Source organism: Myodes glareolus, chromosome 5 (genome assembly GCF_982192425.1).
Source record: "Myodes glareolus chromosome 5, mMyoGla1.1, whole genome shotgun sequence".
Taxonomy (NCBI): domain Eukaryota; kingdom Metazoa; phylum Chordata; class Mammalia; order Rodentia; family Cricetidae; genus Myodes; species Myodes glareolus.
Genome location: NC_142030.1, coordinates 24,989,633 through 25,008,025, shown reverse-complemented (window position 1 = coordinate 25,008,025; position 18,393 = coordinate 24,989,633). Strand labels below are relative to the sequence as shown.

Here is an 18,393-nt window from a genome sequence, read left to right as displayed (position 1 = left end):
TAGCCTGTTCAAGCAGAGTTGTTTGAAAGTCGTCATGATAAACTAAAGTCATTTCACAAGTCCGTATCTGGCCAAGACTTGCAACGGTTTGAGTTCAGAGTGACAGCCACACTTGAGTTGCAAACTGTCAACATGGAGCCTAAAGCCCTCATTCCCAAAACTCCAGGAGCAAATCAGTTAGAAGTCTCTGGTGAGTTTTAAGGGAATTCTGCAACATAATTTCTGCAAGAAAGACCATGCACCTCTTTCAAGTCAGGCTCCGTCCACATACATTCTTGGAACCCATGTAGTCCTGATTCGGCATCTCCTCTCTTACTTTCCTGTGAATCCCAGACCATGGGTTTTGGTGACTCGTGAGGAACCTGAGTCTAGGCCATTTATCACTACCATACAAGAGTTAACACAAGTGGACCTGGAAATTTCATCAGCCCAGAACCATATTGTCCTATTTCACACAGTGCCTTTTTCTGCTTGCCACTTTCTCCTGCCACATGCAAAGATTAATATGAGGAACATCCCATGTCTCTGTGGGCCCCGGGGAGCGCTGCTTTTCATTCACGTCAATGTTCTTAAGTCAAAGCTCTTTGTTAAAGTGTGAAAGCCCACACAGCTCCACTTCCTCACCTTTCTCTCCAGTTCATATCCTGTCTGTTGTAAGACTTTTTTTTTAAATGAAACCTATCATTGTCCTTGGAATTTGTGATAGCTTAGGGAGTAGAAATAATAAACTTCCTCTTGGGAGGAATATCGGTGGGACAAATCAAGACAACACACACAGGAAGATGCATGTGGTATCCAGATGTTCAGGTTTCTCTGGTACACAATTTACTTGCTAGCAGTGTGCCCCTCCGGGTGAGGATTCGCTCACCATTACCGTACAGAAAGGTGGTCAGGGAACAAGGCACGGTGATGGAAACAGCAATGTATGTCGTAAAGAATCCAAGAGACTATCAGTCAGTTAGGAAACCTGCTAAAGGGCTGGGGGTCCTTTGGCTCTGAGGTCCATGGATGCATTTCCAAGTAGAAGTAGCTTCTTGTTGTGAGCGGCTGCTGAGCATAGAAGAAAAGGAGCATAGAAGAGGGAAAAACAGGATGAGAAGGAAAACAGAGGTGTGGCAAAAACAGCAGGGCAGAAAGGTGTCTGTCATTGTGAAGTCAGCTAGAGGAGAGTGCCATTCTACAGTATGTCTGGGTATCATGAGCAAAGAACACATATGAGCTGTCATATGCACTGGGTCAAGGGATTTAGGGAGGAAAGATATAGTGACTATGTTATAAATATATACATTTATGTTTGAAAGAGATGAAAAAAATGGGCAACCACACTGGAAGCATAGACGTAAGAGTGGGCTGGGAGACAGCTCACTGACCTTCCCATCTCAGAAGAAGAAAGAAAAGGAAGGCTCAGGAATTTCCAGGAATATTCCTAATCCTCACACTATGAAGTAGGTAAAGGAAAATTCAAAATTCAAATCACAGACCTGGCATTCTTGTTTGCATCTGCTCGGAGCATCTTCACAGCCACCAGGACAGGCTGGTTGGCACTGACATCTTGAGCAAAATCTTTGTCTTTGAATTTTTCCATTCCCTCCACTTCACAGAGATGAACCTAGACAAAAGTCATCTAGTCTCAGCATCATCATTTCTCCTGAAGATGTCTCAGTACTCTTGCTGGGCATGTCCTGGAGATAAACTAACGCTTACAACTCAGGCGAAATAACTGAAGACCAATAAGAGGCTATGGGTGACATATCTTTGATTTAAGTAATTGACAAAATTAATAAACAGTACTGAAGTACACAACTAATATAATATGTTGATGCCTTCTAAGAGAAATATACATTAAATGAAATATTGATAAAGGATGGGATGAATCTACAACATAGTATTTTATCACAGCATAACTGGTCTAGAAAATATCATTTGGCATAACAGTTGAACTTTGATTTGAGAAAGTTAATCCCTGGCCTTAAAAAAATAAGGCAGTTATTATAAGATATTCCGTTGGGGTAAGGAGAACATCATAAGCTATGCCTATGTGTTAGTAATAATATAGTGAGCATAGGATTTCAACCCAGGGCACAGAATGAGTCCGTATGACACCCCACAGACAGACGTCATAGGCTCCTCTGCCCCCTCCAACACCAAACCTACCCAGAGGGGGAATATTTGATCCATATTGGAAGTCAACAATATATTCACTTAAAACTAAGTATTATATTTGGGGCTTAGATGACAGGATTAAAGGGAACCCATGACAGCTGAAAGCATTGCTCTGAGTTCCCTCAAGGTTTCTGAGACTCACACCAGAGTGAAAAGTTTATTATTCCGTGCCTCATTCTGAGGGTAACTCAGAAGAGGGCTCCTCTTTGTCTTGTGATTCGTTCCCTAGTGGTTAATTCTGGAACCAAAGGCAGGGCGGGGTTGGTTTGGGTTTGGTTTGGTTTTGTCTTTTACCATTTTGACATATAATTCTCATTAAAAGGAAAAAAAATGACAGCATGAAGCAGGGTGTTCCTAGGTAATTATAAAAGATGATGATGTTCATGAGCCCCACCCTTGGCAACCTACCGAAAACAGTTTTTGAAAGCATTGAGTTTTTCTCAGGGTATCTGAATTCTGGTGACTTATTTGCCTTAAAACCATCTGTATATAAATCAAAAATCCCAGAAATCCACAGCTCTTACACAAAGATGAGGTCGACATCCTGACGGCAATGCAGGCAAGAAGAGGAGACCTTCACTTCTTTGTAGACCCTTGCACTACTGAACTTTTTTATCCGCCTACTTCCTTCACATCATCAAGGACTGGGTGTCTCCTTCCAAAGGTCAACTCACCTCCCCAAACTGGCCTTCTCCCAGCTTCTCCTTGAAAGCCAACAGCTTCCTGGGGAACTCTTCCACAGCCACGTCCTTCCCTGACAGCAGGTCCATGGTGACAGCAGGCACTGAGTAGGTGTTGCCACCTGTCACCCCCTGGAGGTTCACTATGTCGGCTTCTGCATAGTGGGGTACCCCCTCGGGTCCGTTGGGCTGGGCTGGCTTCACAACACCACTGCAGGCTGAGAAAGACACTGTCACTGAGTCTGGTTTCAAGGGGGCAGCTAAGGGGAGATCTTTAAGAAGGAATACCTGAGGGGTTAGCCAGCATCCGGCTCCACGGTAGCCTAACCCACTTCACACATACTTATTTGGGGCCGGCTGTGCTTTCTCTTGGATCTTCCTTTCGGACTTCAAAATGCAAGCTGCCATTTTGTTGCTCAGTCTCCTCACAAGACACCATCACGAACAACTCCCCTGACTAATTCTATGGGATTGTGTGGCTAAATCTTAGGAAGGTTTATTCTGTATCAGGACAGCAGTCTTGAAGGCTGAAGGTTTAATAGTGAATTTTCTTAATTTCAAAATGCTGGCATTAATTTAATAACACGGTTTAGGGAAGAAAACTGCCACAGACTGAATTCATATGATTTTGTTTAAGATGTACCATAACTTTAGAGAGTTAAAATCTGATTGATATTGGAGATGATTTGGACTTCAGGGAATAGGTTCACTTCTCCAGTTCTGTTAAGGAAATAAGTTCACAAATAAGTCTTTACTCTTGCTGGTTCTGGGAAATTAGATGAATTCAGTGTTTTCTTTCTATGACATTTTACTCCATCAGTAATACAATGGATGTTAATTTCCTTTCTTCGTTCCACAAGTTTAACCCCCAATGAGTCTCTCCTCTTCTATTTAGTCCTATCAGCCGGCTAGGCCTTCCTCCCCTGCACGGAAGCCCTCTGCTGCCAGCCTGCTCACTGTTACGCTGATGACCTTGGAAAGCTGTGAGGATGCCAGAAATGACCAAGCATCCCTCCTGATGTCACTCTGTGGCACTTTTTAAAGGGCACTGGCATTCAAAGCAACTGGTGCTATGTACCTTAATCAGCACTTTTACTGAGAAAAGATAAAAAGGTATTTGCCATCAAAATAAAATCTTATGCTAGTGTAATAAATATTTACCAAAAAGAAGTAAAAAAAATTCAATTATTAGAAGAGCTACCCACAGCTATAGAATACCTTTAACTTCATTTATCTTTTTTTCTCCAATATAATTTCCAGTCTAGAATTGACTCCATTGAAGTCTGGTGTCACGTGAGTACCCAGCTGGGTCTTCGCTCCCATTACACACAGGACAAGAAGGTTAACTGGGTGAGACTGCCCAGATGCTTCTGGGAACATCTTAGTGATACTTTGCCATTTTTCGTGGGTCCCTCTGTACATCTTACATTAAGTATAAAAGGAAGGGTTTCAGAACAGGCTAGAAGCAGCAGCAACCAAATCTAGAGGGAGACTGTAGTTTTCTCCAGAAGCTGGCATAGACTTAATGGATTTGGTTAACCTGCAGCACGAGTGTTATACCTACATCACATGAATCAAAGTTTCTCCCTCCACCTCCTGCCCATAATTTCATCCTCACCCGATTCCTCTTCCCCTGGAGCAAATTCTGGGAGCTTTCGGATGAGTCTGGACGGCTCCTGGTAGTCAGGGCGAAGGGGAAAGATTCGATCATAAGTAGAGTTGGACTCCTGCTCACTTGGGGACGAGGAGCGGTTGTTATTGAACATGCTGGACTCGCTGGGCAGGGAGAGGCTGACTGTCATTTCATCATCCAGCATTCTTCGTGAGGCCTGAAGGACAAGGAGGGAGAACAAGGTCTCTCTCTCTCTCTCTCTCTCTCCTCTCTCTCTCTCTCTCTCTCTCTCTCTCTCTCTCTCTCTCCCCTCCCTCCCTCTCTCCTTCCCTCTCTCTCTCCCTCTCTCTCTCTCTCTCTCTCTCTCTTTCTCTCTTCCCTCTCTCTCTCTCTCATCCAGCCCTCCCTCTCAGCTCATCCCTTCAAACCCCCAGGAAAATGGCAGCTGACAAGGAGATCGTCTGGTTTCACAAATGTCTGTATTACAGAAACTTAGCAAAGCCTCTATTTCCTCAAGGCAGAATTTCGCCTTCTAACTCTTGTGCTGACACCACTATCAGATCTGCATCATTCACACAACTCTGTAACAGCCATTCTGTAATAGACGATCTGCAGCCAAATACTTTCTCTGTTTTTAGAGGTGTGTGAGATCTGTTGAAGAATGCGTTTTGTCGACTTATCCTTTAACCCTTTGATCTGGGTCAACATAAACCAGAATGTCCATTAACTCAGGAGTTCTAAAATATGGTAGACTAACAATCTATTCTATCATCCTAGTATTATAGGCTAGAATAATAAGCTAGCCTTTACTAACCCCAAGCAGAATAGTCAGCTACCTCTACTAAAAGCAGACAAAGCACCAAAGAAGCAGCTGTTGCAGCGTACTGTCTAATGTAACTGCCTGCTCCAGTAAGAGAAGACTGTCAGCGTCTAATATGGATGTCGTATCTGAATCTGCAAAATGATCCATTTTAATAAACACACTTTGAGTACTCCATAGAGCACATTAGATGTCGGTATACTAGACTGAATAGTACCTTGTTGCAGGAACACACTCAGAGCAAACATTTATTAGGTCCCAGAACATAGTAGGTCCTAATAAATGTGTGGTGACTTTCTCAAAGAAGTATTGCTTGGGTACACCATCGACAAGAAATTTTATGGACTAAAAAATGTGTTTAGTAATGCTGTTGGAGCATATGTATACATAAAGTTTTTACACACACACACACACACACACACACACACACACACACACACACACACGGTGCCTAGCAAGAAATCCAGAATGTCATTCCAGGGCACTGTGAGCCATTGCACAGGGCTATATAAAGAGTGAAAGAGTAGATGCAGAAAAAGTTCCTTAAAGAACTTAAAGATCCGAAGGCAAAGGATGCTGCCCTCATGCTGTTGGGAAAGTTTCAGGACTAGCATTCGTCTCCCAGATGATAAAGACCGTCCTGCAGCTTTCAGAAGAAAAACCCAGAGAAATGTGGTAAATTATAGTGAAATGAAGAGAGAAAAAAAATCTAGAGCAGAGAATGCAGATTCTCTTCCCTCCTTCAAGTAAAATGTAGCCCTACTAGGCTGTTCGATAAATACAAACGCTAGTCCCCCACCCCTAACTGAGGGGCTATTGTCAGTTGAGAGCTTCCCAGGGAGGGAGAGTCAGTCTTCCTGAAGGTTGCGACTTCTGCTAAGTTGGCCACTCCACAGTGGATGACCCCATGCCCATGACTACATGCCTAGCACAAAATGGACATAGTAAGTTAGAAAGAAGAAGGAGGGGGAGGATAATAAGTTGGGAGGAGTGGGGATAAATTTGATCAAAAATATATCGCATGAAATTCTGAAAGAATTGATAAAAATATATTTTTAAAAGAACGTATGTTAGCACCAAGCAGCCTAATGGAACTGGTCAGCTGGATTCTCCTGCCACCATGGGCCCTCTGCTACCTCCACGCTGGAGTTACCCATTCAGATACGAGTGCATTTCAGTCTTCTGAAAGATGGAACTGCTTAGTATCCTCCCACAGGGGCCTTGAAACATATGTACACCATTGAGTAAGCTCTGTGGGGTCCTCCTTTCAACTCTGTAGATTCTGTTAAGGAATTGAAGGCTTTGTTTTGCTTTGTTTCTTTTTGTTTTTGTTTGTTTTTTTTTTTTTTGTCTGATGGTGAGATGCAAAGAGACTTTCTCTCCTATGAAATATCCTGCCCACAAGCTTAAACTAAGCCTCAACTAACTTTGGGGCCTGAATGTGGAGCAGGTCAGAGAGCACCACGGGTGACTAGTTAGGTTGCTCCTCTCACATCTTAAGTCAGCCCTTTCTTTCCTGTCCTACATAGAGAGAGTTCTAGAGATCCAAGACCAGTCTCATGGTGTCCTGCCCCTCTTCTGGCACAAGCCTTGGTCTCTGAAGTAAATGGCTTCCTTCTAGCCTCTGCGGAGATGCCCAGCCTAGAGCTCCTCTGACCCATATTCATTGATAGGAGCTCACCAACCAGAAAAGCCAAAGCCAGAGACATTTCTATAGATATACAGGGAGATAGTCACTTAGCAGTAGTGTTCTTTGAGGATTTTTTCCTGATTAAGTAGTCAAGAAAAATTATAGACCTTCATCTTTGGTGAAGTGTATCAATTTCGAACAATTGAAAAAACAAAACAAATCCAAAGATAGAGAGTACAGGTCATCCCTTGAGAATGCATTATCTCATCACAACAAGCTCAACCTAGTTCTTCTGATTATCACCCAGAGTGGCATATAAAGTAACGTGTGTGAGCTGGATGAGGCAGTGCAAGTCTATAAAGACACCTGGTTGGTGGGTGTCAAGGATCACAACATATTCAAGGCCAACCCTGGCTACAATACCAGGCTAGCCAGGGCTACACAGGGAGACTGTTTCAGAAACAAAACAAAACAAACACGAGAAAATAAAACTTTGTATATTAAAATATTAGATACACATACATGTGACAAAAATTACTCATGTCATTTGAGTGAGTAATTTGAGGAATTCAGGAACATATAAGCATAGCCATCAAATTCATAAAGATATAGGATTAAGACAGACTCCAAAGTTACAGAGAAACCCTCTCTCTCAAAAAAAAAAAAAGATAATGATAAGTTACTTGGTAGTTAATGAGGTTAATGTTTTTAAACACACACACACACACACACACACACAGAGAGATGCTTAAGCTTCATTGTCAATTTAATGGACTTGAAGTCACCATGGAAGCATAATTACTCATATGTGAAGGGTTAGCTGAGCAGGGAAGACCAACCCCGAATGTCGGCAGCGCCATCCTATGGACTGGGATCCCAGACTGAATAAAAAGGAGACAGCAAGCTGAACACCAGCATCCATCTCTCTCTGCTTCCTGACTGTGGGCACGATGTAAGCAGCCACTGCCTGCCTTCCGCCATTCCTTCCCTACCATGAAAGACCGTCTCCCCTCTCAAGTCATGATATCAAAGTAAGCAATCCTTAAGTTGCTGTTTGTCATCTGTTCGGTCACAGCAACAGGAAAAGTAATCGGACACCAAAAAAAAAAAAAAAAAAGAAAGAAAGAAAGAAAGAAAGGAAGGAAGGAAGGAAGGAAGGAAGGAAGGAAGGAAGGAAGAAAGAGACACACAAAGAAGAAAAGGACTTTAGGACTGTTGCCAGAAAGTTTTGCAGGACTGAAAGTGGTCCCCAACCTCAGCCGTCCATCAGAATCGTTGCCAAATTGAAAATAAGCGCACAGGTGCCTGCAATCTACCTCAGCCCAGCAAACCAGATTCTTCATGGGAAATGCCCAAGTTCAGATTTAATGCACTAGGAAGCATTTCCTGAGATTTCTAGGCAGACTCTAAATTCTTCAATCTGAAAATGAGAAACTAGACTTAGCTAATTATTTTCTGGCTCACTTCAACAGCCTTCTCCATGCCTCTGCTTCTTGGTAGCCTCAGGTAACTCACTAGCCTCTTAAAACTTTTTTGGAATCTGGTGCTCCTTGTCCATACTGCACAGCCTCACCTTTTCTAGCATCTTCTGCCAGAACTGCCTCCACAGGATGATGACAATGATAGCCAGCAGGATGAAGATGATGGCAACCAAGCAGCCAATCAGGATCCGAGTGTTGCTGTCATCCACTTTAAGCATGGGATCTGTGACCAACAGGAGAAAGCCGAGAAAAGAATCGTTTCACAGGGCAAATAAAAAGCAGCCATAACTGGAACAGAGTATGGAGACAGACCCTGTTCCTTCAGGAGAACTCCAGAAGATGCCATTCTCATATTTCTGCTTTTACTGATCTTACATTATTACTTTGCTCCAATTTTCTGCACTGCGCCCCATGAGTCACCACCACCCTCCCTCTCTGCATGTCTCAGGCTAGATAGTGAAGGGTTTTCTACGCATGCCCACATTTTCCTTCTGTATTGCAACAGTCTATATGTACAGGCTCTTAACACGCATGACAAATAGGTAAGGAATGAGTCCCGCTCCCTTCATTCTTTGAGATGGGCCAAGGGAGCTGAGACTCCTGGCAAGAGAGAGCCATTCCCATGTTTCCTAATAGATTGCAGACTACTATAGCCGGTGACTTTCTCAAGCAAAGAATGCACTTTGGATTCTCATTTCCAGGGAGACAGAAAAGCATTTTGTTTCATGGACCCTTCCATGCCCTGAGATCACTGCTATGGGTCTAACATAGAAATAGTCCCTTACTTGTTTCTTCTCCAAGCATCTTAAACTTTCCTGGAGCAGATGGAACACTCAAGATTCTGCGCCCTCTCAGCTGCAGAAACTCACGAATGGTCAGAAATGAGAGTAACTATGGACCCTTCACTTTGGGGGTGGACTATTCCTCCTTTAGCACATGGATGGAATCAAGCCACTCGCAGTGAGGTCTTTGCAATTTCGATCCTTCTTTATCTTGCAGGAGGTGCCTTCAATTTAATATTTAATTATTAACAATCATACGTACCATAGGTTGTAGGTGCCATAGGAGAGGTGGGCAAGGCTCCAGAATTGTTATACATTGCAGTATCTGTTATAGAGGAAGAGTGAATTAGAGCTTGGAGCAAGCAGCCAGGCAGGCAATGGCTAATCTGAAGGTAGCCTGAGACCTTGCACACTGAAAAATCAATTTAGTGGGTTACTAATAGTGATTTGGTGGTGGGGGGGGTTGAGACAGGGTTTCTCTGTAGTTTTGGAGTCTATCCTGGAACTAACTCTTGTAGACCAGACCGGCCTTGAACTCACAGAGATCCACCTGCCTCTGCCTCCCAAGTGCTGGGATGAAAGTCATGCACCACCACTGCCTGGCAATAGTGATTTTTTAAAATGAAGATATCCTGAAAACATGTATCCAGGCAATACATGTATTAGCTCATTACACTGTAACCCCAAAAATATGTCAATTAGAAACAAAATAAAAATGAAGCCATACATAGAGTTAATAAAATATAACAATCTGTACAAGTAAAGGCAAATTTCCTGGTGCAAAAACCAAAATTGTTGCAAATATTAGATACTGTGGCAGTATAAAATGTTAACACTTGGCATTTCAGAGGGCTGTGGTCATAGATCATCATAAAATGGGGGTGCATGGAGAAGAGGACCTAAATTCAACAATACATAGGAGAACTGAGTGAATACACGGGCAAGGAGTAGACTTAGTATAAAAGCATTCCTTTCTTCAAAGAATTGAAATGATTTTCTAAAGGGATTTTCACTGTGCTTCATTGCCCTGACTCTCAACTTAAGGCTTCATTCATCCCTAAAGACAGAAAATCTGCTTTGCAGTATCCTTTAATGTGATGCTGTAGCTTTAAAGAACAGACTCCAAAGTGGGTTCTCCATACTGATGGTGGCAACTAAATTTTATCTCTGATTTGTCAAGAATTAAAATATGAATTTCTCTTCTACAAGGCATTCCTTCAACAAATCCTAATTTTTCTTTTTGCCATTATTAGACAGCTTCTGGTGTCAACCATACTTGTTAAATTAGGTCCTCAAGGATCTAGAAAAACTGACATTATCAAGACATAGGATTTGAAGCGCAACAGATTCCCAGGAATCAAAAGCATAATCTAAGCTTTGCTTGTCCAAGTTAAGACAAATACATCAATTACTCTGCCAAAAAATTACCCAAGGGCAGGTGAATATCTGTGTGTTTACCCAGAGTACTTCCAAGGACAGTGGGTATCTGTTTGTCCCCTCGATCATTATTACAAGAAAAGAACCACTTCTTTTGGGCATACAAATTTATGCTATGAATAAATTAAATAATTAGTATGTTTGCTTTTCAGTTACATCATTGGCACTAATATAATGTAGAAACCAAGGCTGTTTTCTAAATACACACACACACACACACACACACACACACACATACACACTTTCCCTATTAGTATAGTCTAACAAATGAACCATCTTGAAAATTTCTTCTTTAGAAATAATATCAAGCCAGAAAGGATATTCCCTTCTAAAGCATGGCTAAGTTACTATCTTCTTCTCTATCATCTGATTCTATGCCTATGTTTTTCTTCCAGGCCTAATGTAACTCGCACGCCTTTGCCACTATTCATGACAAGTCCTTGGTTTTATGGCCTTCTCTTCCTGATTGCTTATACTTGGTTTTGGATTTTTTTTCTGAAAAGTCATTTAATAGATTTGTATTTTCCAAATTAAATTGAATGTCATGGACAAGGTCATAAACTCCCTTTAGCTTTTCAAGGTTTAGTATAGTGGAGGGTTTCTGTGAGCTCTTCTTTTGCTTGAGGATGATATAGTCATGTTGAGAATTTACTGATAAATGTTGTGAGTGGTTATAATGACATTATACTCAAAGGAGTATTTTCTTAGATGCATTTCAAAATGCTAGTAATAAACCAAAATATGTTTTAGATTTTCTTTCAAATACTACAGCAAAAATGAATAAAGGTGATGAAAGACTAGTAATAAAGGTGAGAGATGGAAGGAAATTCATTGTTCTCTTTACTTTTGTACATAATGGTTAGAGATTTTCATGTGAATACTTTCCATTAAGAGTCTTAATTTGAGCCGGGCGGTTGTGGCACACGTCTTTAATCCCAGCACTTGAGAGGCAGAGGCAGGTGGATCTCTGTGAGTTTGAGGCCAGCCTGGTCTACAAGAGCTAGTTCCAGGACAGGCTCCAAAGCTACAGAGAAACCCTGTCTTGAAAAACCAGAAAGAGAGAGAGAGAGAGAGAGAGAGAGAGAGAGAGAGAGAGAGAGAGAGAGACTTAATTTGTAATTAGTTATTTGTAACATTTTTGGCACATTTTATTATCATTTTTTAAATTCTTTGACATAAATCTCTTCTAGATCAATGTGTAAAAGAGTCTAATAAAGTTTGTACTGCCCCACTCTCATTCCCTATAACTACATAAATTAAAACTAGAAAGGCTTCTCTCTTTCCAAGAAACTGTGAGGCGCCTGGTAACTCCACCCCTCCAGAGACCTTCCAGGAAGCAGCTTGGATGCCCTTCCCACGTCCTGCATCCACCCACTCTCCTCCACGTGGGGACCAAGGTTTCCTACCTGACTGGAAAGTGATCTCGCTGAACATCATCCATGTGTCGGCAAAGTGGTACTGGCATTTGATGGCACTAGCCATTCGGTGGTGGAGAGGCACCGTGACAAACCGAGCACTGGGGTTCACATCATCCAGGACGAGGGGAAAGGAGACAGCCGTGGGCTCCCACTCACTGGCTTCCGAGCGGAAGTAACACTGGACCTCCTTAAAGATCTTCACACCTTTAGCAAACATGTTGTTGCAATGGACCTGACCGAGAGAGGGGCATGTGAGACACAGGCTAGCCCCGCTGGGTTGCACAGGAAAACAGCCTAACTCGCCCAGGAAACACCTAGACCTGCCTATTTCTCTGAATACTACCCGTAGTTCAGTCTTCTGGATAGTGGCAATGATACCCAGCTCAGTTCAGTCCTTATGAAACCTAGGATGAAGTGAGCAGAGTCGCTCAGCAGAACCATACTGGGCCCCTAACACCTAGGATGCTGTACCCATTTTCACTTTGCAACTGTGTGCCAGGTTGCAGTGTCCTCAGCTGCTATGGGAGGACAAGATCAGCATTGTCCCAAGTCTGTCATTCACAGGAATTCTCCTGGCTCTGCAACCTTCTCGATCATGCTTGCTCTCTGCCCACATTTGAGCTATTCTGATCTGAGATGGTGAGCCAACATGGCACCCTTCTTCCTCCCCGGTACCTTCCAAAGCCAGACCTTTCCTTTTCAGGTAGGGTATGTGGGAAACTTAAGAGAAAATCATATGCAAACAAGTACAATTTCATCTTTCTTTGCAGAAATCTAACTTCGCATACATGGATTGGCACTTTCAGTCAGAGACACAGACTAAAGCAAATTCAGTTTAAGTAAAACCATTCAGATGGGAGAATCAAATCTTTCTCACTGATGATTTCTGAGATGAGACAAAAAGTCAATTAGAAGGTAGTAGCTGCCATCCACTCTTCTGACCCATGACTCTTTCAGTGGGATGTTTGTTAGGCTTGTGACGTCATCAAGAGCAAAAATTCCACAGCAGTCCAACAACCCACAAAACATGTAATGTGTACATTTGCAACTCACTCGGGTTCCTACAGCAGCTCAGTTTCATCTCCTCTGGCTCGGTCTCACAGGGAAAACAGATCTTGCTGACCATTGTCCCTCAAGAGCTTCACGGGTTGGAAAGGCCTGAATGACATTCATGGACCTTATTTCCTGTTTCTGTTTTAATGGCTGCTTAGGCCCTGAGTGGTACGTCAGTGGCGGACTACCAGGCTGAGTTCATTTTTAAATAAAGAAGGAAATGACGTAAGAACACATGACTGGACCAGAGATGTTCTAAGGGTAGATCACAAGAGCTACTAGCGGGTACAAAAATCTTCGAGCCTAAGTATGTGTGCTGACGAGACACACATGCACACACGCTCTCCTGACTTATGGTCAACCCACACAGCTGGACATGGAGCCCTGGACATCTACCCCAATGCCATTTTGTGTGTCATACCGCAGAGAAATAGAGAAGCCTCCTTAACTTTTCCATTTGGATTTTTTTCCTCCACAAGTTTTATTGATGAACACATGGGTTAATATCTTCCTTGAGTGAAATAAACATCCTAGTCTATTGGCCCCCACGTCAACAGAGTAAGGCTAAGGGCAAAAAAATAAATAAATCAAAGAAATATCTTCTCCAGCTTCAATAGGTTTTTCAGATGTTCTGAAATCTGCAAAGTGTTGGGTAAGTACCCTGCAGGGAAGGTAATAATCTTTCCTACAGATGTTTCAAGAATTCTTCTGGAATGCAAATAAATAGCATAGGATTTCATTCCATGTGGGCTTGCATATTTATTTATTAAAACAATATACTTTGGATGCATGAATAAGCTTTAACAGTATACTTTAACCATTCTTCAAAGCAAGAAATAAAGAATACTTCGCCTCAGAAAGAAACCTGGTCTATAAAAGATATCGGTGCCCTGGTAGTCGTCTTCTACCTTTTTTGCCAGAAAAGTTAAAACACGTGGGGGATCTGGTTGCCTGAGAAGATGGCCCTGAAGCTACTCCTTAGGAATTTCTGGTTTCTTAATTTAAGCTCTGGAATCATTTTGATCTGAGATAAACTAACTGAGAAGAATCCTGGAGATTCAGGAAGATCAGATTTTCCTGATGAAATATTATAACCTCATGGATAATTTAAAATTCATTTAATTATTAGTTAAATTACAAATTCTCCCTGGGATATGTAGACTTGTGAGTTTCTGTGTGTGTTCACAGGTACATTAAGGACAAATACTGAAAATATTTCTCTTACAGCATATTTTTGTTGCTGTCCATATTCCTTCCTTTTGCCTCTCTCTACTTCCCATCTACAAAAATCTCTGAAAAATAATGTGTTACATGTAATTGCAAACACTTATGTTTTATGATGGCTAAAGATCCTCCAACAACTAGTCAACAGAGTGGGCGTATGTTGTTCCTTCTATTCTGCTCTTAAATGGTCATTTAATGAATAACTGTTAACCCACGTAAGAGATATTATCCGTTAGTATCTGAAAGTAATATAGAAAGCATGTATTTTTAAAATTTAGTTTATGTAAGGAATAACAACTTTGATTTAGGTGAAATGTTTAATGATAACTGATGATACATATTTCCTTCTTCTTGGTCCCATATGACCCTGCATACATTCTTTTGCAAATTAATATTGCCTTTCCTACTGACCTTGGGACCAATGTGGCCCAAGATAGGGAATATTCTTTACTTAGAATCTAGCATATTATTCCCCAAATATAGTTGTGAAACCATAACAAACACAGATGAACAGATGAAATTTAATTATATAATATATAATATAATTAATATATTTTCCACTTAACTCAAGAAGCATATACAGACTGAAGACTGGATACTAAGTAAGAGTTACCAAATTTGCTGATTATTAATACTTTGCACGTGAATATCAACATGGAGAAAGATCAGATACATGAATATTCATGTGGAAGGCCAAATTGATTTGCCCACCCTTTCCTGAGGCTTTTAGTGAGGTTCCCTTTTGTGCTTTCATAGGTGACAAAGAGTTGTGCACAAACCATATAAGACCTGCAGCCTCACCTTACACTAAACACAAGGACTTTCCTCCACACCCTCGCTCCTACTTTTCCCTAGCCTTAGAATTCAGATTTAACACCCAATCTGGTTGCTTTTTGCGTGACTTTTTTTTCTTTTCTTTTCTTTTTTTTTTTTTCTGGCCCTCTTTCTCTCTAAAGCAGACCTGGGACGGAATGAGGGAAGGGGAGGCTAAGGATTTAATCCACATACCAGGAAACACTTGATATTATAACAAAGACATTACCAACGGCAGCAACAAGCTTCGGCTTGCTGGTGGGGTCTTACTTCAGAGAAAGTGAAACCTGGGCCTCACGTTTCCTTCTTTGGATCTCTTCATGTATTCATATTTGCTATGGTCCATTACATGGCGGCCTCTAGGGCAGCCTTTGCCAAGCCTTTGTATATTTGCTATGGTCCATTACATGGCAGCCTCTGGGGCAGCCTTTGCCAAGCCTTTGGCTTCCACCCAACCAGGCAGCAATAATCAGTCACCAATTTCCACTTAACTGTTCTATTGTAATGCACTGATGAAATAACTGTTTCTATGCCTAATTAAATAACAATATTTGGCTCTGGCGCTAGGAAGGGAGGAAGGGAGAGTGGTAGTAAATCAATAATAACGGGCCTAACCTAGCCTACCCCAGAATTAACCAATGAAGAAACGACCTTAAAAAATAACGCGACTCAGTTACTCGGCCCAGGCGGCTGAAATTCAACACAGGCCATCTGGGGTCCTCACAGTCCCCAGCTGGCTGAAAACATCCACAGCCCGCACCCCCACCAACTTCCCCACCTCCCCCCCAACACCCCACCCCTGTCCCACCCCCAGTGCCACAGAGGGATGTGGGGGTAGGTGCCGTTATGATGAGCAAACATAAGGTGGAGAAATAGAAAGGAAAGCAGAATGGTCCGTGTATTGTGGAAAGAGGCAGAGCCGAAAAGGCAAACGTGTTGAGAAGCAGGCTACTGTGAGCGGCCTACTTGCCAACGCGGGCCAGGGTGACATCGGCCCTGGGCTGGGTCTGCGGTCCTACCGCAACTGGGGTCTGTGTTGACGTCCATGGTGTATGTTACACAGGGGACCATAGGATACATTCATCCATTTGTGTTGAAATCCAAGGGCCATACTGAGCTTGCCCTGCCCCTCACTGGACACTGCAGCAGGAGAGCTTGTCCCACCCCTCATGGGAGAGCTGCCTCCACATTCCCACACTCAGGAGAGATGGCCTCACCCCTCACCATGGGCATGAGAGAGTTGGTTTTGCCCCTTACCTGAGATGGCTGTTCTGGCAGCCCAGACTGACCAGCTCAGCTACCAGCCAGAACCACATCCTGGGCCTTGGGTTGGCCCATCCTAAGTCCCCATTCACCCTGTCTGTGACCTAATGGAGCATGTGAAGGGACTGGTTCTGCGGAACAATAGCTGCAGGATCTCCATGACCAGGTCAACAGCAGAATGTCCGAGAGGAGTTTCCATGAGGGTCCAGCAGTGATAGTATGCCAGAGGCCTTGAGTCAGACCAATGACTCATCACTATGAACATCCTGAGTGGGGCTGATTGGACAAAAGGGTGTGCTGTGTGATATGCCACAGCTCCCAATGCCACTGGGATGGGTGAAGAGGTGTTGAAGAGGCAGGAAGGATAGAGGAATGCAGAGGGATTTTGTTAGTTTTATCTAGTTTTTAATTAATTTGGGGGTTTCTCTTGGGGATGCTGTAGGTGTGGAGACAGACATGGAGGGACTAATAGGTGAGCAGATTTGGAACACATGTTGTGAAATTCCCAAAGAATCAATGAAGAATTTTGTTATTAGAAAAAAAAACAATGTGATTCTGAATTCACATATACTTGTAATAGTGGAATATATTTTAAAATCTAATTCTGTTGACATCAGTTCAAGGCTCATCAAAAATCCCTTCCTCCCCGCCACCCCACACCCACTATAATTTTGAATTTCCTTAGGAAAATTTATGATGCCTAACTCCACTGACCTTCATAGTAGTAAAGTTCCTGATTCGGTCAAATTCAAACATGATCTCGATGTAGCCATTGGTAGCACTCTCATTCCGCCAACCCACGTAGTCATAGCCAGGCCACACGTGGTATTCGTGGGTCTGGGTGAAGTCATCCAGGCCAGATACCCCATCGGTCAACTGGCCTAGCCCTTCAGTCATGCTGCTCAGGCCAACGGAAGAGGAGAGAAGAGGGGAGCCCAGAGTTACTCATGCACCCACAGAAGAACTCTTCCCCCCCACTGCTTCACCATCAGATTTTGCAAGAGATGATAGATAATGTTAGAGACGGAAGGATTTGGAGAAAGCAATCATTTTATACTTGTGCCTTCTTTTTCTGAATCATGTAGTCTTTGATAATAGTAAATCATTATATCAAGACACCATCTTTGGCTAGAAGTGTAGACAAGAGCACAATACATAACAGAAGTTTTTTTATATATAAACTAATAAGCCAGCTCTTAAAAGGTTTACTGTCCACGTAGCAAACATTGGCTATTTTATACCATTTGCTTATGTGAAATTTGACCTCTCCACTGATTCAAAGGAATAGATCATTAGAACAGTATTAATTTGATTGGATACTTATAATCTCCAAAATGACAATTTCTTCCTTTCCTTGTTCCTAAGATTGTCAATCTGGCCTTGCCTATTCATTCTACCTGGGGGAAACTGGGATTTAAAGATCTACCTCACTACTTTCTCATCAGACTCAAATCTAATCTTTGCCACCTGCCTGGTTGATCTGTCTAAAGCACAACTCCAATCATGTCCTTCCCCAACATTAGGACTCTTCAATGAATCATTGTATTGAAGATGCTAAGAAGAAAAACTCCTCTCCCTACTCATCCTCCCTCTTCTTGATCTCCTTCTCACTAGTCCTGGTCCTGGCATTCAAGTTCCCACCACCACCAAGAACATTGCCACGCTGCACCTTCTCCTGCCGATGGACTGTGAACTAAAATAGAGCCTTCTTCCCCAAGTTGTTTATCGTCGGGTATTTGGCCACAGCAGTGAAAAAAGTAACTAATGCATAGAGTAATCAATCTTCTTGTGTAGCCGCTGTCCCAAACTGTGAATGCCTCAAAAGCAAGACCCATTTCCATTTTCTTTGAATACCTACAACACCTAGGCAACTTCTTCGCCCATCATAACAACTGACTAGCAAAGATTGGTTGAACTTAGATTCAACTGATTATCTCATTTCCCATGTCCCTTGAATATACACTAGTTAGGGTGTGACTGATGATGTCAAGATGCTGCAAGAGAGTGGAGGAGGAGT

The 18,393-nt window shown here is 42.5% G+C and overlaps 1 protein-coding gene across 10 annotated transcripts in view; it reads right to left on the bottom strand.

The window, feature by feature from the left end:
* Ddr2 (discoidin domain receptor tyrosine kinase 2) overlaps positions 1–18,393 on the bottom strand; it is a 130,499-nt gene that overhangs the window by 12,488 nt on the left and 99,618 nt on the right. For all 10 annotated transcript variants that reach the window (XM_087906164.1, XM_087906173.1, XM_087906165.1 and 7 more), the window contains 7 exons: positions 17,091–17,274; positions 12,012–12,255; positions 9,431–9,493; positions 8,479–8,609; positions 4,462–4,672; positions 2,838–3,061; positions 1,482–1,609 (listed from right to left, as the gene is read on the bottom strand). In XM_087906164.1, the coding sequence (XP_087762290.1) occupies positions 1,482–1,609; positions 2,838–3,061; positions 4,462–4,672; positions 8,479–8,609; positions 9,431–9,493; positions 12,012–12,255; positions 17,091–17,274 (1,185 nt within the window). The remainder of the gene's footprint in view (positions 1–1,481; positions 1,610–2,837; positions 3,062–4,461; positions 4,673–8,478; positions 8,610–9,430; positions 9,494–12,011; positions 12,256–17,090; positions 17,275–18,393) is intronic.